Raw genomic sequence first — 24,586 nt, 5'->3', positions numbered from 1 at the left:
ATCTAGTAATAAATGTATATAAGAACTGACAATAGATCTATGCTCGATTACCTCTTCTCCAACACTCAAAAAAAAAAAAAAAAAAAAGGAAAAAAAAAACATATTGTTCTCATCAAGACAACTACATTTGAATTTGATGAAGTCATGTCTGAGATCGGCAGGAATATGATAGAATCAACAATGTTGACGAAGAGACTTATAAAATAAATTAATTAAAAATTAGAAAAGCTGGTTGGCCTGAAAGGATAGTTTCATTCTCACAGAAGAAAAGCCGCTTTGAATTGTTCTTATTTGTTTTGGAGTTGCACTCTTCTTGGAATATTCTTAATTAACGGCTCAAGTTCTGAACTTTTCTTGTGTTTTACAATTCCTTCTGGAATTCTGATGTTAACAATCAAGGAATGGATCTTGCTTTTCATTTTTCATCGTTGACAAGATCGTCAATACACCCATCTACTGTTACAGAATTAAACAAATGAAATAAAAACAATTCAAAACGGCTTTTCTTCTGTGAAACTCCATTGATTGTTGACTACAATCCATCGTTTCAATTTGGTTTGAGGAAAGAATAAATTCCATTGATCTTTTAGTAAGCTATGTAGCCAGTAGAATGGCTTTCTGATTGCTGAACATGAAAAATCAATATTGGGTTTACATATCAATGAGGATAGTTTTATTGTGCATTATTGTTTAATTGAATTTGACAAAGAATACTTTCTTCAGTATTGTGTAAAATATACCTATATTTAGGTTAACTGCTCCGCAGAATTCAAGAATTGAGAGGTATAAGTTACAGAGTTGTGTTCGATTGATTTCATTCCTTCGGCCTCTTACTCATGGCTTTGCGCTTATTGACATCCAGGTATCTTTTTCTCAAACGAATGGCCTTAGGCGTAACCTGCGTGAAAATGGTATCAGACACTGCAGTAAGCCAAGAATATGGCAATGTAGTAGTATACATCTCTGGTTGCAAGAAATTTCAAGCTCCACTGCTGAAATATGTTTGATAAAATATTAACTCCACAGAAATTCAATAAAACGGCCTTAAATATTTTGGAACACAATCAAATAGGCCAATAGGTAGTACTATAAACCAGAAATGGAAATGCAACAATGTTTAGTGAAGCTCACCTCAATAAGCTCATCGGAAGCAACATAGCCAATGGCTTCTTCAAGAGTCATCTGCAAATGGTTGCATTACAGTTAGCAATTTCTTGAACGTATATTTTTAGTGTTTTTTGTTCAACAGATATTGAAATAGTTAATAACTCTTTTAGTTGTTTATAATTACTTGAATATCATCTTATTTTTCCCATGCATTAATTCTTTGAATTACCGTTCATTTGCAACTATTTTGTTCTCATTTTCTCTGGGTATATACAAATATACAATCCGTGCAAATTGGGTTATTCCCTTTCATGTTTTTATTTATGTTCATATATCATTTATCAAGAGATTAGGAGCGAATAAGTTGTGAATCGCACTTTGAAAGTAGTATTATGTCACATGCTTTATGTCATTTGTCCAAGGATTGGCAACATTTAACCTTAAGAATAGAAACAATCAATAAAACTGCAAAATCTGGGCATTTCATACCAATCGAGGTGGAGATAGTTTCACATTCTCATCTTTGCCAGCAGCACGCATGTTAGAGAGCTCCTTAGCCCTAACCGGGTTGATCTGTGAAAAAGAAAAAATTTTGAAGTCATTCATCTTGAAATGATACAATGCCAAGCGCAAGAGACATAAATCCTTACATCGAGATCTGTATCACGCGAATGTTCACCCACAATCATGCCATCATATGTCTGCAAAAGAACAAAAAGTGAGCAGGTAGTTTTTCAAATTCCTTCAGAACAAATAGCCTTCAATTCAAGAACTGGGCTGACACACTAATTGGCCCCAAAAAGTGAAGAGATGGCACATCATTTCTTAGCACCTGCTATGTATTTTCCATCATCTCAAAAATAAGTGGGAGAATGTTCATGCAAATCCTGCATCAATATCACTGCTGTATGGAGGAATTAAAAGATAATAGATTGGCAACAACAAAGAGTTTTCATGAACAAGATATCGCCCCAACAACCATATAGAGGTGTCACCGATCAATTAATATATATACTACATGGTTATGAAAAAATATATATGTACAAATTTAGAATTTGAAGATTAACTGAAAATGCTCCATTAGAATTCATTGCTTAAGCGTGCCGAGAAAATGTAAAGAATTTCTTCACAACTATACAAATTCAAGGCATGGAAGAAGTGAACAGAAGCAGAAAGACAATAAGTCAAGAAAGAACCTCCATTCCAGGAGTAACAAAGAGTGTTCCACGAGCTTCCAAACTCATTAATGCATAAGCTGTGACTGTACCATAGCCCATTGATACCTGTTCAATTGCATAATGCAAGTTCAATTAGATCCAAGAAATAAAACTTGCATTAGTCAGTACACATCCAAGCAAATAATTCAATTACAAGAGCAAATCATATAAATTTCGCTAACAAATGGTTCTTTCAAAGAGGGGAAAGAAATATTAGAAGGGTAGAGCAAAAGAATAATGATTCTAATGCAACAATCAGTCAAATTGTTTGCAGCAAATTAATCTCTCTTACCTTCCATCTCTTCTTTGCCAATAGTCGCAACCAATTCTATTGAATATATCCCAAGATCCAAAGGGTTTATTAGATATAATCCTAGTATCCTAGTCAAACCTAAATTCAGGTAAAGGCTACTGTAGACTCATAAAGCTCAGATGAGAATTTATTGCCCCATTGCAGTGGGTCCTACAGATACAAATTCGATCAGATCAGCTCTGGGTAAAGCCCTATCCTTGAATTGAGGTAAACAAAACAAGAGCTTCAAATTGAACCACAGAAAACTCAAAGAAAATAATTCATTTTCAAATATGACAAATATTTGGTCTGCTCTTATAGAAAATAACTGAAAAGAACAACTAGTATTAGTTCAATCGTGAGGAAATGATGTGCATGTAAAACATACCAATACTCCCTTCCTAACATTTCCAAGTGGGCCCCGATATTTTTCATAGGCTGCAAAACAAAAGAATAAATTGTGTGAGCAAAATACTTTGTCAAGAGTTGGTTGTTGGAGCAAGGTTGACCTACACAATCACTGGAGAAACTGAACACAAAACATAAATGGAGCATCTACTACTTAGAAATTTTGCACAGAACCTACCAATTCATACATTGAGTAATATAAATGGGAACCTTAATTATATTGAAATTTGATCCTTCCCTACATTTTCGATCAAACTAACATAAGACATCCCAAAAATAGAATATTGAATCCAACTTGGTATACAAACAATTACCATGTCACACAAGTTCATATTGCCAAAAAGAAAGTCAAATACTACTTAAAGAAATCTAGAAAATAAAAAATTCCAAAAGAAAGAGAATGACAACAAGATTGTCGTGAGTGAAGAATTTATACTCAGGAAAGCTCGATGCATAAATCCAGTTCCACGTGTATCACTGCTGAACACACTCCTATAACCAACCAGGCCCCTGAAATATATGACAAAAAAGGACCAGTTCTGGTAAAATGGCTAATTAAGAATAAACAGGAAAGGAATATTCAAATAGAATTGATAAAATATATACAATTTTTTATGATGAATACATTACCCAGGATACAACAAATATGCATGTAACTACGCAAACATAATTTGGGCAGTTATGCACTGACCTTGATGGACAAGTCAAAGCCAATCTAGTCCTACCCAGATGTCCAGGCACTGGGCCCATATCAAGAACTTCAGCACGTCTGTGAGATAGAGCTTCCATAACTAATCCCACATGCTCTTCATTTATCTGAAATAAAAAATATTATGAATAAACCAAAGTTCCTATGAGCAAAAAACCAGTGCATTCAAAATTTTGAAATTCTTACCTCAATGGTTACTTCTTCAATTGGTTCAAGCTTCTGGCCATTCTGTGTTTTATACCTGATTCAATAATGTAACATTGCTCAAGATGCAAAAACCAAGTGCATATGCTTGTTTGCTTACATGCTAAGTATCTCACACAGGACTTACATGACTTTAGGTGGTGATACAGACAGCTCAAACCCTTCCCGCCTCATATTCTCTATCAAAATACCTGATATTAAAGCATCGGAAATTACACTCAGCAGTTACAGTACTTCAAGTTGAGTTGTAGAAGGAAGGACGTATTATTACGAATCTATGCTTTACATTGAATAAAACATATAAGCTGTAGCACTAGGTTAAGAGGGACTAACCGAGTTGAAGTTCCCCTCTCCCTTGAACTTCATATGATTCTGACAAACCAGGAATGACATTTATGGCAAGGTTAGTTTCAGCTTCAGCCATTAAACGATCACCAATTTTTCCTCCAGTCAACTATAGACATACAGAAGAACACCATTACCTCACATACAATAGCCAAAAATGAAAAACACATATATAAAAAGTATTTTCTAATGTGTTAAACAATGTGGAATTAGGGAAAATAAGTTGTCAGGCAGTTCGACTTACGTGGGTACCATCTCGGCCAGCTAGTGGAGAATCGTTTACACCAAAGGTCATGGAAATGGTTGGAGGGTCCAACTCAACAGTCGGTAATGCAGTCATCACCTAGAGATATATAATACTTCACTTTAGAATATGACCCCACAACTTGAGATATCAATCAACATGCTACCAAGAATTATGTATCACCAGGAAAACTGTAACAGACACATCAAGAACATATTGTAGACATAACCAAGAAGAAAGAACATATAAATAATCATACACTATATTAAATGCCTTAGCTGAAATTGCAAATCCTATGGTGGTAGAAGCGACAGAGTAAAAGGCTAACACTCAATCAATGTGATTAATTGGATAAAGGTTACATCACTAGATTGATTTCAAGGCTGATTTACATTCTACACACTAGAGCCAAAAGAACAAGTTACATCCATCGATGCCCACTTCTTTTGAAACAAAGCACTACACATACTATTAGCAATATGGTAAATTTTATTTAGATCCTCAATAGACACCTGCAAGAACATGTGCTTCAGCCTTCAGATTTTAGCCACCAACACATTCACAAGTACTAATTGGAAGACCTGTAACTGGCCAGTTCACCAGAAATTACAACTGGGGACAATGTCTCCAAGCATCATTAAGATCAAAATTTATTCGCAGGATCCATGGATCATGCTCATTTTCAAACATCGGTGCTTCATCAGGAATACCCACTGGAAAAAGAGAGAGAGAGAGAGAGAGAGAGAGAGAGAGAGAGAGAGAGAGGGGACAATGCATTTGTAACTGCAAAAAGGAAAAAGTCTTCAAAACTCACAAAGCAAAGTATCATTGGCACTTTGGCGGTAGGTATATAGTCAAGAAAATCTGTAAGAACTGTATAACCATATAAAGTACCTACAGAGTTCTACTTGATAATACTGATCAGAATGAAAGCAGCAAGTGATTTCAATCTTAGTATATGCAAAGCCATTAGTAAGCTACACACAATTTTTTAAAAAAAGCACAACATAATTTTTCTACAGAAAGCATGGAATCAAAGAATTCTGGGAAAGAATACACCAGGGATATTCAATAAATTTCCAAGAAAAGATAAGTGCAATGCCTGAGATAAAAGAAAACATCCTATTTACTCTTGAAAACAAATACAACCATATACCTCCACATTTGCCAATGTATGGCCTATTGATGGAATTGCCATACCAGCCATTGATATAATGTCACCAGCTCCAGCACTATCGATGAGAACTGTGTTTGTACCCTTCTTCTTCATTAGCTTCATAACCTACAAGATAAAAGATGAACATGTTAACGGTACAATCAAATTTCCAGTTGCAGAAGGTTCAGGCATCTCACATATAAAACTGGTTCAAGAATTGTCTCAATATAACTGCTTTTACCGAATCCTCATGCTTTGCACAAGAGATGAAATAGCATTCTACTGAAAAGAAGTAAGACTTGTAAAGTCCTTCCTAACATTGTATGTAATTGAAAGGTGATCAGAAACAAAAGGAAACTTAAAATACAGATGTTTGTATTTGGGGTTCCTAATGCTTGATATAAGAAGTCAAGACATAAATAATATGGGAACCAGTTGAAGCAAAAAATAAATAAAAAGTCATCACATTCAAATGTTTGGTACTAATAAAAAACCCTTCATCATTGACATTCTGATAGAATAAATAAATTGCTTCCTTTGCCCTTTCCATCAACGTTGTAGACTACTGCAAACTATATTAATTGGGTTCTCCCTTGTCTTGTCTAGTTCAAAAATTAACTGAAAACAAACTAGGAGACAATGGAACTGCCAAGGATGACGTTTTGGTCACAATATATCAGCTACAGGCTGCAGCTAATGCTGAATAGGCATTTTTCTCAAAATGAGAGTTATGGAGACATGGAACGATATTATTTATCATTGCATTGGCTACTTTATTCAGCAAAGCAGTACACTTCATGAACTTTACAAGAATAATAAGGCTAAAACAAAGGTGATACAAGAGTAGGAACATAATGTAATAATACAGACATGGAGGAAAAGGAAAATTTTCACTAACAGTTAAGGGAGAAAATTTTATTTTTAAAATTTTAGAGTTCTCAATATTTATGATATCACAGGAAGTGAAGCTTTTAGTTCAGATCTAAATACCAAGCTGCAACCTAACACCAGATAGAATCAGGGTGAATGAAGCATGAATGATTTCCATATTGAATCCTTCAATTTAGCAAAGCAGGAAGGTCCTGAAAATGAAATTCAAGGCATTGTTTCAATATCATAGCATGTACGATACTAACCTTTCCCTCTTCAATTTTCACAACCCCTGAATCTGTGGAACGTAGTCCATGCACCCTGTCCCCAACACGAAGGACTCCAGAAGCAACACGTCCGGTTAATATCCGCCCAAGATAGAAGTCTTTTTCCATCATGGAAACCTGAAAAGCAACAGTGAAAAAGAGAACAATAACTACCATATATATATATATATATATATATATATATATATATATATATATATATATATATATTACGTGACCATGCCATGCTCACACGATGTGTACATATTCAAGACATAAACACACATGATTAAACATTCCACTGGAACCGACAGTGTGTAATACTAACCAGCATCTGAAAAGGAGCATCAAGGCTTGCTTTTGGTGGTGGAACATGCCTTATGATAGCATCAAGCAACTGTGACATATTCTTTGCATCAGTAGGAGGATCTTTAGTGAAGGTGGAAGATGCCCAGCCCTCTTTAGCGGAAGCATAAAGAACAGGAAAATCCAGCTGTTCCTCTAAATCAAGAATAGCATAGGTTATATACCTCAGAGTTTATATCCAGTTAATAAAGCATGTAAATAACTGTGAAGGAAATCAAATAATGGAGGGTTCAAATTCCTATCTTTATTTCACCTGTAGCACCCAGATTGGCAAATAGATCAAACACAAGGCTCTCAACTTCATCACACCTCTCCTCAGAAACTGCATGAATGATGAGGAAGCACATGAGGACCATTTCCATATCCCAAATTTTACTGGAGAGAATTTCAATATTCTATAGGAATGTAAGTAACGAGGAAGTGAAGCAAAAGTAACTACACCAAATTGGAATAGACTCCTTCATGGCTTAAAATTATTTCACGCTCAAAATGTTCTGAAAACTCAAATGTATTGACAAATAGCTGCTCCAAACAGTAACACCAAATAACATACAGGATTTCAAATTCGAAGTTGGAGGAAAATGGACATAGTAAGCCATGGAAATATAGAGACTCATAATGTAGAAATACCATGTAAAGCCAAATACATGAGTATGACAAATGACAACATGGAAAATAAAAGTTGTATATAGCATGAAACTTCAATTTCCATTTTATACTTTTTGCTTAATGTTTCAGCTTCCACCATAGATCATGTAATTGGATAGTAATTTACTTTCCAGTTTCCACAAAGAATATACAGAAAGTATGAATTAGTAATGTAATAATACCTGCAGGCCGATCTACTTTGTTTAAAAGTAGAATTGGGCGAAGCCCATACTTCAATGCTTTAGCAAGAACAAACTTTGTCTGGGCAAGTGGGCCTTCACCAGCATCTACAACTAAAATTGCACCTTCAACCATGCCAACAACTCGCTCAACCTACGATTCTCAAAACAAAATTGCACAAGGATCAACACCCTGAACCCAAACTGATTTGCAAATATCAAACTAATTCCTAAGAGACAAGCAAAGCTGAGCTTCTGACTCACAGTAAATTACTAATGAAAAATAACCACTTCTACCACTAGAACAACTAACACTTGGTCCATAATTTCTTTTTAACCTCAGTTAGACCGTGCCTTAGGACTTTTACTACACAATTTCTACCATATGTCAAATATACATGTTGATATGGACTTTTACTACATATATCATTAACATCGGAGTAATCAGTTCTTGAAGCCAACATTACTAAACTAAGATGACAGCAATAATTCGTAATCAAAAATAAAAACCAGCAATAATTCGCCATCAAAACTAAAAGACATCATTAATTCATGTGACCCCTAAGGAAAAAGAAACTCCAAGTGAGAGCTTACTTCACCACCAAAATCAGCATGTCCAGGTGTATCAACCATGTTTAGCTCATTTTCTTTCCATGAAATTGAAGTAACCTGCATACAACAATTCTTTCATTACATAAACTCCGAAAAGTTCTCTTTTTTCAAAAATTCTTGCTTTTAACATTTTTTTTTCCTTCAAAAATTCTAGCTTTTTCGAAAAGTACTATGACAAAAAGAAGAAATCAAGAGACCTTAGAGGCTATGGTGATGCCACGCTCGCGTTCAAGGCTAATGGAGTCCATGGCACGTTCGTGAGGAATATCGGCGCCGCACTGCCTAAGCAATCGATCCATCAGTGTCGTCTTTCCATGATCGACATGTGCAATCACAGCAACATTACGTAACCGGCTAGGGTCCAAGGCGGAATTCGGTGCTGTTGCAGCCGAGGTGGTTGCAGTGGAGGAGGCGGCGGAGAAGGCTCGTGTGACGCCAGTGGTGGCGCGTGGGATAAATGGTGTAACGCTTGATGAAAGGTAGTGCTTGTATAGTAAGGAAGAGGAAGAATAAGAAGAAGAAGATATAGACTTCCTGGTGGAGGACCAGAGAGTTCGAAGCAGAGGACCCGCCATTTTTTTAAGGTAAAAATAGCAACGAGGTTTATGGTTTTAAGTTCGACTTCTATTGGTAGGGTTTTAGACAAGGAGAAAGATACCCACGTGGCTTTTTCTGCTTTGGTAAGTTAAATAAATAAATATTGTAATAAAATCGAATTGGCGCTACGTTCGACGACGACAAACAGTAAATCGGAAAATTTTGAGAACAAAATACCGATAAGCAGAACCTGCCGTCATTCGTCGATGAGGAGCCTAAATAACGGCCGCAAAATCGCAACTACCACAAATAGGCTGAGAACTTATTGTGAAGAAGAAAGGTGTAAAGTTATGTTCTGAAATTTCTAGCGTTTAATGTTTGAGGGAGGGGATTGTAAACCATTAATCTATTCGTCCTTTTATTAAGGTTAATTAAATAATTAATAATTATTAAAATAATTAATTTTACTAAAAAAACCTTTAAATTAAATAGTTAACATCTATTAAAATAACTGATAGCGATTAAAACAGTTAATTTTAATAAAAAAAAAACCCTAATAAATTTTAGAGACACCAAAATATATTTTATTTATAAATATCTAATATCTTAGCTATTATAACAGCTATCACCTGCGAAAACAATTAATTTTTTCAGAAAAAAAGAACTTTAAATGAATTTAGAGACACCAAAATATAATTTATTTGTGGTTATCTAGTACATATGATCGGGTATGCAATCTAATATTTTTAGAGTTTGCAATGTACTTCCTAGAGAATTATTTTTGCTGTTAGAACTTGATCTCGTGATCATCAATACGCTGTTTTTCGATATGGAGTCTACGACGATTCAACCACTGCACCAAGCTATTTTTGTAAATAAATTCCCTAATTACTAGTTGGTTTATAAGAAATGGCCTTACAAATTATATTAATCTCGTTAAGTTCTTATAAAATCTCCATTATTTTATAAGATATATATTATTTTATCTTTTGAGAAATTTTAATAACCTTACATTTTTGGGCCTTATTATGCATTACCTAGTCCAAGAAATTACTTGGTTTAAAAATTCAGATTTTGATGTACGGACACCAAGAGAAGTTTATAATATATCTCAGACATGGTATTTGATTACAAGATCACATGTGACCCAATTATAACATATTACATTACAAGAAAGCAAAAATGTTTAGCAAGAGATGCAATGAAGAAGAAAACAACAAAGGGCAGAGCAAAGAGACATGAGACATGCAAATGGATGAAAATTTGATTTACAAAAACAAACAAGGCCTTGGCTTCCTTTTTCTCTTCTTGGGTTTAGGAGGCTGCAAGACAACTTTGATTGCTGCGTCAAAAACTGCCTTCACATTCTGGCAAATAACACATATAGATAAAGGTTTGAGTTACCAAATGATTGGCAATATATTTTGCATATAAAAGCCAAACAAAATCATCAAAACTATTGTTATTAGTGTGGAAATGTGTACAATATTACTAAAATTTGCAATTTCAAGTGCACGATAAGTTATTCATAAAACTTGGCATGCTACAAGATTTAAGTTGTAAAATTCATAGGTGAATTTATGTATTTGGCCTATATTCAGAGGTATGCAAGATTGTTGTTGCCATCCTAACCTGTTGAGTCTTTGAGCTGCACTCAATGTAAACAGCAGCACCAATCATCTTCTTTAGTTCCTCTCCCTGCACTTACAATTAAAACTTGTTACTTCTTTTAGTTCATAGAATTGGCAAATCCACTTTGTTCAAATAGCACATAGCCAATGGGAATGAACATTTTGCCTGAGAAGTTGTGATTGGTGTTGCACCAGGATGATCAATCAAATACTGCTTGTCGTCTCGCAAATCTGCAGTTATAAAATCCAGTCAAAATCTATTTCGTATTGAAATTGAAAAGTGGAATTGTTTTTTCAGGAAAATACCAATGCAAATGCTGTTGGAAACAACAATTCCAACATATGGACATTGAAACGAAGGAGATCTTCAATTACCTAGTTTAGTACCCACTAGAACAACTGGTACAGTTGGGGCATAATGCCTTAGCTCAGGAATCCACTGGTGCCCAACAAAAAGAAACAATCAAGAAAAATGAAAAAAGGGGCAAATTTCAAGACCCAAAATTTACAAACAGCAAATGAAAATAGTAAACTAAACCTTCTTGGAAATGTTCTCATAGCTAGCTTTACTTATTAGGGAGAAAGCCAAAAGGAACACATCTGCACCCCTGTAACTCAGAGGCCTTAGTCTGTTATAATCTTCCTGTCCTGAAGACACAAGTTAACTATACTCATATAAATAGGCTAATTTTCAATTTTCTCCTGAAAAATTAAGAGAATTGTTTAGAAATGAGTAAAATTTCTCTGATTGTAGAAAACCCAAGAACTGACCTGCAGTATCCCATAATCCAAGATTGACTGTGCTACCATCAACCACCACATTAGCACTGAAATTATCAAACACTGTAGGGACATAATCCTAGCAAAATAAAGAAAGAGGCTTTACAATTAAAATCATTATTTTTGATTGCTGAGAGAAATCTTGAGGGGAAAAAAGACTGGAAATAAAAGTACATATAATTAAACATACAGTAGGGAAGGTGTTGCTTGTGTAAGAGATGAGCATACATGTCTTCCCAACAGCACCATCACCTACAGTAACACATTTGATAAACCTGGCTGTGCTCATTTTTTGGGGATTTTCTCTTTGATTTCTATTTCTTACACCATTCCTACTGGCTTCTTCTTCTTCTTCTTCTTCTTCTTCTTCTTCTTCTCTCTCTCTATCTCTCCGTTACTTTAAAATTCTCAAAAATATTGATCAACAAGGACTTCACACTTATAGAGGGTCAAATTTGAAGTGGTTTTGGTTTAAAATTTGAATAGGAAAGGAGGGATGACAGAGTTGCATTTAATAAGGTAAGGAAACCCTAGCCCCCAACTTTAGCTGGAGCTCTTTACCTTTACCATGATTGCCAAATAGCTTTCCTGTTTCTTTAAGGGGAAGGACAGTCGCTAAAGACACTAACAAAAGAATTGTTTGGTGATAGTGTGTTAGTTGGTTAAGTATTGGAAAAGGGAGGGATTGAATCATTAGTGCTAAGAAAGAAAATTACACATTGCTTAATTAGCCAAATAATCATTTTCCAAGTATAGAGTAGGAAACACAGGTGAAAGAAAGCAAGTTACCAGTAAAGGCATGATATTTCCATGCTTTCCTGTACAAATTTTGACACAAATCCATTATTAATTTTCTATATTTTTATTAATTTGATTCTAATAAGAACTTCTAACTTGTAATCTCATAGTTTCCAACCTGATTCAATTTATGTTAAAGATATTATTTTGCTTTTTCTATCCAATGATTGCAAATGCATTTTTAGGTGTAAGTATCTGAATTCAATTGCATGGAGAAATTAACACTCAGTTGGGTCAGGTTAACAAAACTTGAAGGAGCTAACTTTATGTGGGTGTCACCATGATTAAGGGAAGAATTTATAAATGGGATGTTCAATTCAATACCATTTTAACTAAAGCTCGCTTTTGATGAACTCTTGATATTCCTGTTCCAATCATTTAATCAAGTTTGGTCATTGAGTGTTGAATAATTTAAAATTAAATTATTATCCAATGGTTAAGATTGCATGTGAAATGTGATACAGTAATATTCATTTTCTATAAGAACGTGAGGAGCGAAATGTTTCAGATTCGAATTCTATCGATCACAATCATTAATACCCACGTTACGATTTGAATTAGATTCGAATCCAGTGGCTACTTAATTTATATTGCTTTTATTAGTTAAAAGATGACAACTCCATGTGAGCAAGTGTCTTTTTATGACTATGATTTGATCTCTAATGTGGGGTATGGAGTCACTGAAGGCAGTGATAGCATCCATGTGATGAAGAAGATGATAATATATATGGCTTTGGAAGTGACCTGTCTATGCTGTGTGACATTCACAACAAAAGATATCACAAACCCTTTAAAGGTTGTTCTGAAATGTGACTTTCAGAGCAAAAATGGATTTCTCGTCTGAATCTGATCATATTGAAAGGGGACCTAATCTGATTTTTGCTTCATGGACAAGTGAAAATGGACCACATAGTTTACTAATATTATTGGCTCTGCCTTCATTTATGGGCCTGTTATCAAATTGGGGATTAGGGTTTTAAGTATAACCTAATTAAGAATCATCTAAGCCCAACTTCTAGTCTTATTATTATTATTATTATTATTGAGCTTGAGAAGCTCATTTCTTAAATTAAAAAGATGCCTAATAAGCAATAATATCCCCAAAGTTGTGTAATATTGTAATTGCAACATATTTTTTAATTTTTTTTAATAAATACACTCTAAAATAATGCTTAATAAGTATTATTTTATTTTTTTAAGTTTATATTATTTTTTGAATGTATTTTTGTTTAAACACAGATTAAGGCTCACCTAAAATTATATTATTCTTGCAAAATGTTTGGAAACAACATTATTTTAGTAAATTGTATTCGTACTCTTAATTATTTTATTTAACTAAAAATCAAAAATTATTTTTTAAATCTGAATCTCATTATAAATTTATTTCTCAAAGAAAATAAAACCTACATCAGTTGGTATAAAATCTAATAATCTTTATTCATTTATCTATTTATTTTCTTTATAGTATCAATCTCTAACACGGTTATAGTATTTACGTATGTCTCTTATTCTTCATATGGGCTACCTAAACCCTAATAAACTCTTCGCAATATCCCTTTGTTTTTTAATTTTTTAGGGTGGCTATCTTTTCATGTCCCTCTAGACAAATACTTTGTTCTTCATCTTCTTGTTCTTTTTTTTTTTCCTGTATTATTTATACAAACATCTCCTTTTCATTCCATTCAAAAATAAAAACAAAGCTCATGCAAGGTTTGTATATTATATTTTTTCTTCTTCCTGTCTAAAAATTATTGGATTCGTTAATTTATGAACATAGCTTTGAAAAACCAGGTAATAATTGGTGCTAATTATTTTACTTATTTCTTTTTATTTTGTTTGATTTAGAGAATGCAAAAGCGCAATAACAGCAATAATAATGGTGGAACGGCGGGGGCGCATCCAGCTTGTGCTTCATGCAAGCATCAAAGGAAGAAATGCGGAGAAGATTGCATATTAGCACCATATTTTCCGGCGGATAGAAGCCGGGAGTTTCAAGCTGTTCATAAAGTTTTTGGAGTAAGCAATGTGATGAAATTAGTAAGGAGCGTTAGGGAAGAAGATAGAAAAACTGTGGCGGATTCTTTGGTTTGGGAAGCTTTTTGCAGGCAGAATGATCCAATTTTGGGTCCTTTAGGAGAGTATAGAAAAATTCAAGAAGAGCTTAAGCTTTACAAGAATCAAACTCAAATGGTGAACCAAAATCAACTGGTTCAGCAGCAACAAGGGATGATTAGTAGTGCTTGGAATGGCACTAACAAGGGAGGAGGAGGAGGAGGAGGATTAGCTAATAATAATAACAGTATAGTAATTAATCATAGTCATAACAATGGAAATGGAAATATAATTGTTGATCAAATCCCATATGATAGTTATCCTTTAAATTATGTGCAAGGTACTGAGAAAGTTAGAAGGCAAGAAAAATTGCAGCCCCATTTGCAGCAGCAGCAGCATTCGATTACTACTGCTGGATTTAATCAGCAACCGTATTACCTCCCAGGTAACTAATTAAACTGTTTAATTATTAAGTAAATTAAACATGAAATGCACTTAAATTAATTCTCATTTAAGTTATATGTTTAAATTTTTGGCAGGGCATTTTGGTTCTATCAATGGCAAGACAATGGATGGGACATTGTGGGAAGGTGGAATATAACTAAGTTAATGATGGAATTGATCATAAGTACAATATATATACATGCAGAAAATTTAGCAGCAGTTAACAGACAGACATGGAAGAGAAATCAAAATCCGTTATATGATTCAATTTATATTATTGTATTGCAATTCTTGTTAATTTCAGGCAATCAGTTGTTGCTTAATTTGATGTTTAGGAATTTAGACATCATATTACATATGAAATTCATATTATTATAGAGAAATATTAATTGTTAATATTAATCAATATTATATTTTTTATAGCTTCAAATAGAAAGAAAAATAGAAACAAGAGTTTTGAATATGTATATACGAAGGTGTAGCAACTGATATATTATTAATGCTGTTTTTTCTGTATATACAAGTAATGAAAGGCAGCCACTTATATAGTGGTTAAGTCCACGACTAAGTACAAAGAATCCCTTAATAATCTATGAAATATTAACTAATTATTGAAAGCAGATCCTAGCTACCAATTCAGTCAAGATACAATCTGCACATGGTAATCCAACAACCAAATATATCTAACAGAATATGGAAAATATTTAGCCATCCTTATTCCTCCTTATTTTCCACAACAGGTGCTTGCAAGGAAGTGTGATCACTTATAACCACCTTATCACTCCTGTGATCATCAACACAAATATCTTAACCATCCATATATTATTTTTTAAAAGATTTTTGTCCTGAAAAATATATTTTCTGAAATCAAATTTATATTTTCATAATCGGATGGAGATTAACACGACTTACCTTCATATCTATTTATATAAAAATAAGATGGCCTTTAATAATATCATTCTAATGAAATAATTTTTATAAATGAATCGGGAAAAACTTGCAAAGAAAAATTTTTAGTATTTATTAATTTCAGTATTCAACTTAAAACTTTGACTTTGGGTCAAGTCCAAAGTCCAGCAACACTTGAAACATAGCCCAAAATGGATTCTAAGCTCTAACTTCTAACCATGGCTTGATTAGCAAATTCCCAAGGATAATGGAGATGACCCATTGCAGACTTTGCAGTTTCAACAACTTATTTACCTTCTTCATCGCCTTCTATTTCCTTGTACCCTCAGCACACTCAAAAGCACCTCTCATCGGTGTCCACCCTTTAGGTGTTCGCTTCTCTCTCTCTTTTTGACCCAGATCGTCAATTTTCATTTTGTTGTTGATTTCATTTCAATTATTGTGTTATTTTATACTGAATTTGATTTCTGCACCTTTGCAGATGAGAAGTACTTTTCTTCGCGGCTTATCAAATGCAAGGACGGCTCGAAATCCTTTCCCAGAGACAGTCTCAATGATAATTTCTGCGACTGTGTTGACGGAACAGACGAGCCCGGTATCGGAAATTCTAAATTTTGTTGCTTCTGCAGTACTATTGCTTCAAATTCTCAATCTTTTGTGTTTACGTTTTACTGGGTACTTAAATTTTAGTTACTTTATGTCGTATTTGATGTGTGAAGCTTACTAACTGTGGATTGATTTTATTACTATCATGTATAATATCGAAACCGTTTCTTTATACATTCTGGGAATGCATGTTAAAATTCTGGATTGGACCATCTGTGTATTTAGTCTTCAGAAATATTTTGCGGGAAAATGGCAATTGAGTGCTTCACTGTTTGATGTTTGATAAAAATTTAAGATGTGAAAGTTTTATTGCTTTTATGAGAACATGCCTGAGAAAACTTTGTTTGCTGTAATGGGCTAGTTTAATTGAAAAAGAATTGTTATATTTCAAGTGGAATACCTAATCTTTGAGATCAAAGTGGCATCAAGTCATTCTTTTCTAAACCTGTGTAGAACTACTTTGCTAGTGGATTTATTGTTTGGTGGATTTCCAACGTCCAAGATACTGAATTCCTGTTATCAGAAATTGTGATGCTATTTCTTTTTCCATTTTTTTTTTCCCTTTTAAACTGGAACACTTTTACTTCCCCTTTCTCTTTGGGTTTAGGAATTGTGATGCTACTTTGCTTGTAAATTTTATAATTCTGCCTGAGAATGTTTGCTTTTTTCTTTTTTTCTTTTTTCATCTCAACTTTATGTATGATGATAGAGATTTTGCCAGTGAATTGAGTGGTATTTTCTTGTGGTTTGTGCCATACACATAAGCTGATAATTTTACTAAATTATTTTTCTTCTATGCTATTTATTTCTTAGTGGATCATATTTAGTTGCGATTTTGATTTATCCTGCAGGAACTTCAGCCTGTCCCAGAGGCAAATTTTATTGCCAGAATTTAGGAAGTAAACCCCAGTTTATATTTTCATCCCATGTAAATGATCGAATTTGTGGTGAGTACAATAAGTAAAATTGGTTCACTTCCTTCTCTTTAATGCTTCAAGTCTTCTTTGCCATTCATTCTTATGGCAGATAGCTGGTTCAGGTGCAGTAACCTAGGGTTTATGTGCTTTAGCCTCTTACTGATTTATCACTTGTATCATCCAAGGGAACAAAAAACTTCAATTTTGGTAATATTTTTCTTCCTTGTTGATATCATCAGGCTTCAGCTCGATACAATGTTCCCCTGTATGCTTGGTTTTCGAAGTCATATCTGTGGATACTGATTAAGTGATTAGTGTTTTCATGTTTGCTTCACACATTTTATCTATACCATTCAATCCCATTTTGTGCACTACATGAAGTTTTCCTCCTTTGTATTAATGCAAATTGGGTTTGTCCTTTTGTTGGACAATTGGTTCTTTATGTCAATTTATTAACTTTGTAGATTGCTGTGACGGAAGTGATGAATATGACAGTGGCATCAATTGCCCAAACACATGTATCATGGGTGGAAATTTGGAGTACAAGGCAAGACGTTTTATCTCAGCTACTGATGCCAAGGAATCGGAAGATGGACTTCTTCTGGAGGACTTATTGCATAAGGCTAAAGGTATTCTTCAGGCAACATTATTATTTTTTAATCTAACTTACAGTTACTGGTAGCATAAACAGGGTAATGCTTACTGATTCCAGGGTTGAAGATGGTGATAATTCTTCAAGGCGTTCTCCTTGGTTGCGTGGTGATATTTCAATTATTTCGTCGTCGTCGAAAATTAAAAAGAATGCATTATCATTAAAGAATTTTAATATTTTTGGTAAAAGCCTCTCACTTCTTCCTGATAGCTCAAAATTCCACAACCCATATTATGGTTTGCGCTCTCATTATGGTTTTATATCAGTAGCTGCAGGTTCCTGCTCATACATTCTGGTGTTTTGGCCTGAAACAGCCTTTGTCTTGGAGGCATTCCCTTCTTGATACAAAACTTTATTAACCAAAATCGATGAGAACTGGACAATATGGGATACTTAATTAACCGTGATTATACAAATGCACAAAGTGAAACTTTCAAGACTTCCTGTGGTCCATCTGATCCGATGCATGTCATATGCTTCAACATTGGGCAATACAGCTGCATTATAGGTTTAACTGTTATTGATGACATATTAGATTTGGAAAGAACTGCTTCAAGGTGTATTGGACTCCATGAAAGAAAGATTTTTCTTGGTATAATTTGTTGTGGCACCTTTGATGTTTTCCCTTGAATGCTTGTTTTGGTAAAGCAATAGATCTTATTTTGCCTCATCAAGTCTTAAAATTTTATTCTAGTAAAATTAAAGTGTGTATGATTCTCAGTCTGTGCAGATAAAAATCACTAATGGAAGATTTTCCAAGCAATATTTTTCTTTCATAAAGAGGGGAAAAAAAGGCACTTAAAATGAATAGTATTGCATTTTTATTTTATCCTGGAATGATCTGAAGAGTCTTTCCTGTGTTCCTCTATGGGAAGGGGAGAGTTGTTTTTCAGTTGAAAATGTTTCTCTTGTCGTGCGCATGTAATTCTAATGAAACGACGACTCCTTCTTTGGCAGATACGAGTAAGACTGCTACACGTCGTTTTTATGGAATAAAGTTAAATCTCTTCATCTTTTGTCTCGTTTACTTTATTGTTGGAAATACCGTTAATGAAGAACCCTAGCCATGGATACTTAGAAATCTCCTTTCCTCAAAAATGATAATCGGAATAACAAGAAAATGGTTTCCTTTTCGCAATTTTCTTCTCCAATTTCCATTAGTTCGCTCAATTTCTTCGGTTTAACCAACAATCCAATCAGCAATTGAAGCCAAAGCCTACCAGAAAATCCCTGACCTTCTAATTTCCTTAAAAGAGCAACCTTTCCAAAATCCTAATCCTTTCTCCTTCCTTTCTAACTTCCCTCTTAAGACTGCTACACGTCGTTTTTATGGAATAAAGTTAAATCTCTCCATCTTTTGTCTCGTTACTTTATTGTTGGAAATACCGTTAATGAAGAACCCTAGCCATTGATATTTAGAAATCTCCTTTCCTCAAAAATGATAATCGGAATAACAAGAAAATGGTTTCCTTTTCGCAATTTTCTTCTCCAATTTCCATTAGTTCGCTCAATTTCTTCGGTTGAACCAACAATCCAATCAGCAATTGAAGCCAAAGCCTACCAGAAAATTCCTGACCTTCTAATTTCTTTAAAAGAGCAATCTTTCCAAAATCCTAATCCTTTCTCCTTCCTTTCTAACTTCCCTCTTAATCAAAGAACCCAAATCGTGGATGAAATTTTACAATCTTTTATCCCTTTAAGACCACGATCTTACCCGAAACTTGCATATTCTTTTCTCCTTTCTTATACTCTTCAAAACCCCAATCCTCTTCCTCTTGCTTTAGCCATTCTACAAAGTACTCTTCGTTCTGGCCTTTCACCTGAACCCGGAATTCGTCTTCTTCTCTCTTCTGCTTGGCTTGATAAAAGAAAGCAATCTCAATCTGTAACTACCATTCTAACGGAAATGAAGTTTATTGGGTATTATCCTGATTGTGGTACTTGTAATTATATTATATATTGTCTTTGTGCTGTTGATCAGTTGCTTGAGGCAGTTAAAGTCTTGAAGGGTATGGGTAGGGTGGGTTGTGTTCCTGATTTGGAAAGTTACGGCATTGTTATTGGTTCAATGTGTGTAGCTAGAAAAACTGCTGATGCAGTAGAGATGATAAAGGAAATGGTGGTAAAACTTAGACTGAATCCAAGGCAAGGAACAGTAGTGAAACTATTAGCAATGTTGAGGGCAAATAGAGAAATATGGAGAGCAGTTGAGATAATTGAGTTTTTGGAGAGGGAGGGCTGTCCTGTTGGATTTGAGAGTTACGAATTGGTGGTTGAAGGATGCTTGGACTGTAAAGAGTATATTTTGGCTGGAAAGGTAGCTATAGGAATGACAGAGAAAGGGTTTATACCTTATATCAAGGTTAGACAAAAGGTGGTTGAAGGACTTGCTGGTGCTGGTGAATGGAAGCTTGCTTGTGCTGTGAGGCAAAGATTCACAGAGTTGAGCTCATAGTTTCTTCCATTTTTATGGGAATGAATTCACACATATGTAATGGTTGATATGGGTTGTTGATTTTTCATTTGTTAGCTGCATGACATTCTAATCCTCTTATGATGACTAATCTATGGTGGTTATTATATCAGGCAGTCACTAAGTGAGTGTTGGAGTTGAAATCCACAGGTATGTATTGTTAGAAAGGCAGAGACTTGTTTTTTATGAAGTTCTTACTAAGCATTATTTGTAACATTATCTTATATTGGTTAGAACCTAGCACAGTGCAATTTGAGTTGTATTGTTACTTATATTAAGATGTCTTCTTTAGAATCGAAAGTAGTGTGTGTTAGTTTACAATTCTGATTTCTGCTAACTGATTAATGTTGTACTTACACAATTTGGTTCAATTATATAAACAAAGTAAGCAAAGCCTTACCTCAATCAGTCAATTGATGCTAATACCATGCAAATTTTTTTGTTGCAATGATGGCTCTTGAGGCTCATCCATATTCTGATACATTCAAACCTTAAATATACCTACAGACTTTAAGTCTCATTTTCACTCCAGAACAAAGTAAAATATTAACACCTTTTAGTTGCTCGAAAGACTTGTGATTGGTATGCGGGTTCTTTTTCGGGCTTTGCCAAATGACAAATGAGATAGATGAAAGTTATGTTAAGCATTTTATATCAAGAATTGGGGATCTCCAATCAATGATGTAATATCCATTTTGATACGAAGGAATTACCCATCTTCTTATGCTTATGGCATGCATTTTCCCTACCATACTTCCTGCAAAGCTTAACTATTGTTAAATTAATTTCCATGAGCAATATCTTTTACTTGGATTTGTATGTAATTACTAATATGGAAGACATCTTGTTAAGAGATTGTCAAGTCACCCTAAAGCCAGGATCAGCCAAGCACATATAAAATGATTCTTATTCCTGTTCCTTGACAGGGTAGCTAGGCTCCATGGCAATGCCACAGATACCTTTCTTGCCCTTGGAACCACGCCTCAGTTTTATATAGCCAGAATCACCCCACTCTGTACCCCATGAATTTTTAACGAGCCAGTACTTTTTACCATCAGTTTCTCCGTAGCCGACTGCTGTGACTCCATGGTTGAGTTGTGTTCCACAGAAGCCACTGAAGATTCCTTTTGAGTAGAATTGAAATGAAAAACCACCGGCATCAATTGCAACAGATACAGGTTGCTTGGCAACTGCAGTTTGTAGGCTTTTCTCATCATTGGCAGGTACTGCTTCATAACCACTAATAGTCACTGTCTGATTTTTATTTTTGTTTTTGTGGCAGTTGCCATCTTTTCCTTCATAGGGATAATCATCTTCAATGGAGAGCCCCTGCTTTTGAATGTATGTAAACGCTGTTTCCATGAATCCACCATTACATCCCTGGCTATCATTGTGAGTATCACAGTCTACAAGCTCTTGTTCTGACAGAGATACTAATTTTCCTGTCTTGATTTTGTTAATGCCTTCAACAGCTGCCACTGCAGAGAATGCCCAACAACTTCCTGTATAGAACTGTCACTTTAGATCTTGTCATGCCAAAAATTCTTAGAATAAAACAAAATGATTAATTGACAATTGGCATAAAACAAAAGCACTTCTAAAAAGTGCACTTGGACTCAAATTTCTCAGGGAAGAAAAAAATGAAAAAGAAAAGGGAAACAAAGCTTCATACCACATTGACCTTGATCTTTAACCGGGGTTACAGCGCCTTCCTTTATCCAATCTACTGAGGTTGGCAAGTCTGAGGAGTTTCCATGCTCATGGCTAGGCTTCTTTCTACCGTGTTTATTAGCCTGAAAACCCAGGTAGATAGATTTAAACTCATCATTAGTCAAGTCTGCAAACTTGTTATCTCTGAGTTCGTATGGTAATTTCTGAGCATTGATGTAGTCAATGAACTGAATGTTTGATTGATATATTCCAAACCGCAGATAATATTCGTCTTTGTTATGATATTTTCGACCATGATGTTTCAGCCACCTGTCATACCTCTTTCTCATGGCTTTGGGGTTATATCTTGGCAGACTATGGATTTCTAAATCTGCCATTGTATGTATCAATAGAATGCAGAGAGATATAAGAATCAAGCCAGCTTTCTTTAAATTAATATGCGACTCCATGGCTACTGACGATGTCTATGGAGAATGGGAGCTTATAAATGACAATTTTAGTACATCCCAGGAATGATATATGGGTTGCTTACGGAATGCAGTTATTATCATTTACGTAGATCATACTTTTGCACAAGTTATTTCAGTTGGACTTCTTGTTTCATTCATGTCTTCTTTGCTGTCCATTTTTTCTGGGGGAAGTCTTTCATGTTCATTCTCATGTGTGAATTGTACACGCAGGATTATCTGCATAATGGGAAGCTTAGGACGGCTAACCAAGAATCTAGGAAAATCAGGGCTGGGTAACTCTCTTGATGCGGCTAATGCTTTGGTCAAGGATCGACGCTGAGCTGAGCCTACACATTGCTGCTCTCACTATATGCATCTGATATCGTTGATGTGTTTTGTTTTAGCTTTTAGTACCGATATTCATGCAAAAGGTGTGAACTTACAAAACCAAACCCAGATGCCAATATTTAGTTTAACAGATTATGTAAACTATCATATGGATTGATTTTGCATGGAGTCTATTAATATACCAAATTCTATTTTTCTTTAACTGTCTTAAATGGTAAAACAGCAGCAATCTTATGATTTTGGTTTTAGTGCTATTTAGCATGTGAAGGTGATTCAAATTATTAGCTACAAGTTGCTCTGGCCCCTTCTTTTCTTTTTTGATATAAACTCTTTGTGGTTTCTACTATTTTGTGAGAAAGGTTGAACTATACTTTAATCATTAACAATAATTTCTCTGAAGTACATGTTTAGCAAATTGAAACCTGTCCTTGTCTATCATAGATTCATAGTAACTAGGCTTTTATAGTTAGGTTCCCTTTTATATCAATTATCATCTTTTAAAAAAAAAAAAAAAAAGAAAAATTTTCTATGCATAGCACGTGATGTGCTCCAATATCGAGGGAATGATCTGAATGAATAATGATATTGGATTGGTTTTTATAGGGACAGTGGAATTACCTATGAGATAGGAAGTCTGTGTGTCTTATTTTATTTTTATTATTATTATTTTTTTAAGTTTCATCTTTATTATTATGGGATTTTTTTCTAGGAAAAATTTACGTAAAAGAATATATTACAAACCTGTTCTGAAACAGTGTTGCTATTTGGATTAGACATCATACGAAAAGAGACTTTTTATTTTTTTTGTTCTTTTTGGCATGTTATTAGTTCTAGTTCTACTTATGAGTGTTTAAATTATGCTAATTTGATTTCGATTTTTGGGTACCTAATGTTGCTGAATTTAGAAAATGCTGAGTAGATGAGCATAATATTAGAGGCATCTGCCAGGAATTTAAGGTGGTGATGGAGCCACAACGTGCATGGTGTGTTGTGTTCAATGTCTAGTAATGGCCATGGCCCCCATCTAAGTTAAAGAAGGCACCGATTTGACTATTAGTTCAGTCTCCACTATCTAACCTTATTAAATATTTTTTTTTTTTTTTTAAGGAAAAATGCATTTTGCATTAATTGGAATTATAAAACATAGACAAACACTGTGGTACAGACTCTCACACTTAGAAACGAGTATGATCGTAAGATGCTCTTATAAGAGAACGAGCGCCTAAATTCACTTGTCTCCTCACCCACTGTATTTTTTTTCTAAAGAAAGGTTGAAGGACCTGAAGGAAATGCTTGCTTCTTATTTCTCAGCTTCTTCTTCTTCCCTCCCCTTGTTTTATTTTATTTTATTTTATTTATGTCATCAAGATTTCATTTTGCTTAATTTGGGTGCTTTTTTCCCTAAATTCTCTAAGTATTTTTTACCTAATTAAGACTTACTGACGGATTGCTAATTTTGATGCCAACTGTTTTAACAGAATATGTATTTCATACTCTAAATGACTATAATAGAGACATTTTACCATTTATTTAAAATTGGAATTTGTAATTCTTTATTATTTCAATTTTTACTTAAAATAATTAGAATTACTTGCATGAACAAAATTTAAAACTTACCATAGAACTGTTTCTCTCTCCTTCTCTCTTAAATATGTATATTATATATATATATATATATATATATATATATATATAA

General features: G+C 34.3%; 6 protein-coding genes across 9 annotated transcripts; 3 read left to right on the top strand and 3 right to left on the bottom strand.

Moving 5' to 3' along the window:
* Positions 1 to 584: 584 nt before the first annotated feature.
* On the bottom strand, positions 585 to 9,533 carry EMB2785 (elongation factor family protein). Its single transcript, XM_012223635.4, has 19 exons — positions 8,821 to 9,533; positions 8,606 to 8,680; positions 8,015 to 8,165; positions 7,438 to 7,506; positions 7,147 to 7,319; positions 6,819 to 6,956; positions 5,683 to 5,808; positions 4,527 to 4,625; positions 4,271 to 4,391; positions 4,065 to 4,128; positions 3,920 to 3,974; positions 3,716 to 3,840; positions 3,461 to 3,534; positions 3,005 to 3,054; positions 2,304 to 2,390; positions 1,758 to 1,808; positions 1,597 to 1,680; positions 1,132 to 1,182; positions 585 to 898 (listed from the first exon to the last, which is right to left on the bottom strand). The coding sequence occupies exons 1-19, from the start codon at positions 9,196 to 9,198 to the stop codon at positions 815 to 817; spliced, it is 2,055 nt and encodes a 684-aa protein (XP_012079025.1). The 5' UTR covers positions 9,199 to 9,533; the 3' UTR covers positions 585 to 814.
* Positions 9,534 to 10,258: 725 nt separating this feature from the next.
* Positions 10,259 to 12,254, bottom strand: LOC105639557 (rac-like GTP-binding protein RAC2). Of its 2 annotated transcripts, none has more exons than XM_037635777.2 (7): positions 11,762 to 12,254; positions 11,563 to 11,650; positions 11,330 to 11,439; positions 11,167 to 11,230; positions 10,951 to 11,022; positions 10,793 to 10,858; positions 10,259 to 10,527 (listed from the first exon to the last, which is right to left on the bottom strand). In XM_037635777.2, exons 1-6 carry the CDS (start codon positions 11,858 to 11,860, stop codon positions 10,815 to 10,817), a joined length of 477 nt encoding a protein of 158 aa, XP_037491705.1. In that variant the 5' UTR covers positions 11,861 to 12,254; the 3' UTR covers positions 10,259 to 10,527; positions 10,793 to 10,814. The 2 variants fall into 2 exon arrangements, with proteins under 2 accessions (XP_037491705.1, XP_012079027.1); XM_012223637.4 differs by having other exon boundaries at positions 10,958 to 11,022; positions 11,762 to 12,247.
* A 1,645-nt stretch (positions 12,255 to 13,899) lies between these two features.
* LBD2 (LOB domain-containing protein 2) lies at positions 13,900 to 15,267 on the top strand. 2 transcript variants are annotated; one of them, XM_089719638.1, is made up of 3 exons: positions 13,900 to 14,079; positions 14,215 to 14,866; positions 14,961 to 15,267. In XM_089719638.1, exons 2-3 carry the CDS (start codon positions 14,218 to 14,220, stop codon positions 15,020 to 15,022), a joined length of 711 nt encoding a protein of 236 aa, XP_089575764.1. In that variant the 5' UTR covers positions 13,900 to 14,079; positions 14,215 to 14,217; the 3' UTR covers positions 15,023 to 15,267. The 2 variants fall into 2 exon arrangements, with proteins under 2 accessions (XP_089575764.1, XP_012079540.1); XM_012224150.4 differs by lacking the exon at positions 13,900 to 14,079 and having other exon boundaries at positions 14,096 to 14,866.
* A 646-nt stretch (positions 15,268 to 15,913) lies between these two features.
* Positions 15,914 to 18,619, top strand: LOC105639558 (kinase C substrate, heavy chain-like protein). 2 transcript variants are annotated; one of them, XM_012223640.4, is made up of 6 exons: positions 15,914 to 16,142; positions 16,256 to 16,369; positions 17,232 to 17,327; positions 17,762 to 17,926; positions 18,010 to 18,131; positions 18,219 to 18,619. In XM_012223640.4, the coding sequence occupies exons 1-5, from the start codon at positions 16,022 to 16,024 to the stop codon at positions 18,111 to 18,113; spliced, it is 600 nt and encodes a 199-aa protein (XP_012079030.1). In that variant the 5' UTR covers positions 15,914 to 16,021; the 3' UTR covers positions 18,114 to 18,131; positions 18,219 to 18,619. The 2 variants fall into 2 exon arrangements, with proteins under 2 accessions (XP_012079030.1, XP_012079029.1); XM_012223639.4 differs by having other exon boundaries at positions 18,216 to 18,619.
* Positions 18,620 to 18,752: 133 nt separating this feature from the next.
* LOC105639561 (Pentatricopeptide repeat (PPR) superfamily protein) lies at positions 18,753 to 23,092 on the top strand. The gene is made up of 4 exons (XM_020681547.2): positions 18,753 to 20,572; positions 21,349 to 21,600; positions 21,705 to 22,227; positions 22,774 to 23,092. The coding sequence occupies exon 1, from the start codon at positions 19,388 to 19,390 to the stop codon at positions 20,402 to 20,404; it is 1,017 nt and encodes a 338-aa protein (XP_020537206.2). The 5' UTR covers positions 18,753 to 19,387; the 3' UTR covers positions 20,405 to 20,572; positions 21,349 to 21,600; positions 21,705 to 22,227; positions 22,774 to 23,092.
* LOC105639560 (KDEL-tailed cysteine endopeptidase CEP2) lies at positions 21,048 to 22,730 on the bottom strand. The gene is made up of 2 exons (XM_012223641.4): positions 22,095 to 22,730; positions 21,048 to 21,924 (listed from the first exon to the last, which is right to left on the bottom strand). The coding sequence occupies exons 1-2, from the start codon at positions 22,540 to 22,542 to the stop codon at positions 21,329 to 21,331; spliced, it is 1,044 nt and encodes a 347-aa protein (XP_012079031.1). The 5' UTR covers positions 22,543 to 22,730; the 3' UTR covers positions 21,048 to 21,328.
* Positions 23,093 to 24,586: the final 1,494 nt, after the last annotated feature.

The sequence above is a fragment of the Jatropha curcas genome, chromosome 3, assembly GCF_041381405.1.
Source record: "Jatropha curcas cultivar XTBG-Jc1 chromosome 3, XTBG_Jcur_1.0, whole genome shotgun sequence".
NCBI lineage: Eukaryota > Viridiplantae > Streptophyta > Magnoliopsida > Malpighiales > Euphorbiaceae > Jatropha > Jatropha curcas.
This window is presented reverse-complemented; position numbering and strand designations above follow the sequence as displayed.

What these genes read in the sequence shown, in the direction of transcription:
- EMB2785 (XM_012223635.4), bottom strand. Translation starts at nt 9,198, where the DNA reads ATGGCGGGTCCTCTGCTTCGAACTCTCTGGTCCTCCACCAGGAAGTCT. An exon ending in ATGCTCCTTTTCAGATGCTG is followed by an intron (nt 6,957 to 7,146) that starts GTTAGTATTACA and finishes GTTGCTTTTCAG; the next exon opens with GTTTCCATGATGGAAAAAGA. An exon ending in GAGAGGGGAACTTCAACTCG is followed by an intron (nt 4,129 to 4,270) that starts GTTAGTCCCTCT and finishes CTTTAATATCAG; the next exon opens with GTATTTTGATAGAGAATATG.
- LOC105639557 (XM_012223637.4), bottom strand. Translation starts at nt 11,860, where the DNA reads ATGAGCACAGCCAGGTTTATCAAATGTGTTACTGTAGGTGATGGTGCT. An exon ending in TGGATTATGGGATACTGCAG is followed by an intron (nt 11,440 to 11,562) that starts GTCAGTTCTTGG and finishes TTGTGTCTTCAG; the next exon opens with GACAGGAAGATTATAACAGA. An exon ending in CACCAATCACAACTTCTCAG is followed by an intron (nt 10,859 to 10,957) that starts GCAAAATGTTCA and finishes TTGTAAGTGCAG; the next exon opens with GGAGAGGAACTAAAGAAGAT.
- LOC105639560 (XM_012223641.4), bottom strand. Translation starts at nt 22,542, where the DNA reads ATGGAGTCGCATATTAATTTAAAGAAAGCTGGCTTGATTCTTATATCT. An exon ending in TAAAGATCAAGGTCAATGTG is followed by an intron (nt 21,925 to 22,094) that starts GTATGAAGCTTT and finishes AGTTCTATACAG; the next exon opens with GAAGTTGTTGGGCATTCTCT.
- LBD2 (XM_089719638.1), top strand. Translation starts at nt 14,218, where the DNA reads ATGCAAAAGCGCAATAACAGCAATAATAATGGTGGAACGGCGGGGGCG. An exon ending in GCAACCGTATTACCTCCCAG is followed by an intron (nt 14,867 to 14,960) that starts GTAACTAATTAA and finishes AATTTTTGGCAG; the next exon opens with GGCATTTTGGTTCTATCAAT.
- LOC105639558 (XM_012223640.4), top strand. Translation starts at nt 16,022, where the DNA reads ATGGAGATGACCCATTGCAGACTTTGCAGTTTCAACAACTTATTTACC. An exon ending in CATCGGTGTCCACCCTTTAG is followed by an intron (nt 16,143 to 16,255) that starts GTGTTCGCTTCT and finishes GCACCTTTGCAG; the next exon opens with ATGAGAAGTACTTTTCTTCG. An exon ending in CTTATTGCATAAGGCTAAAG is followed by an intron (nt 17,927 to 18,009) that starts GTATTCTTCAGG and finishes TACTGATTCCAG; the next exon opens with GGTTGAAGATGGTGATAATT.
- LOC105639561 (XM_020681547.2), top strand. Translation starts at nt 19,388, where the DNA reads ATGATAATCGGAATAACAAGAAAATGGTTTCCTTTTCGCAATTTTCTT.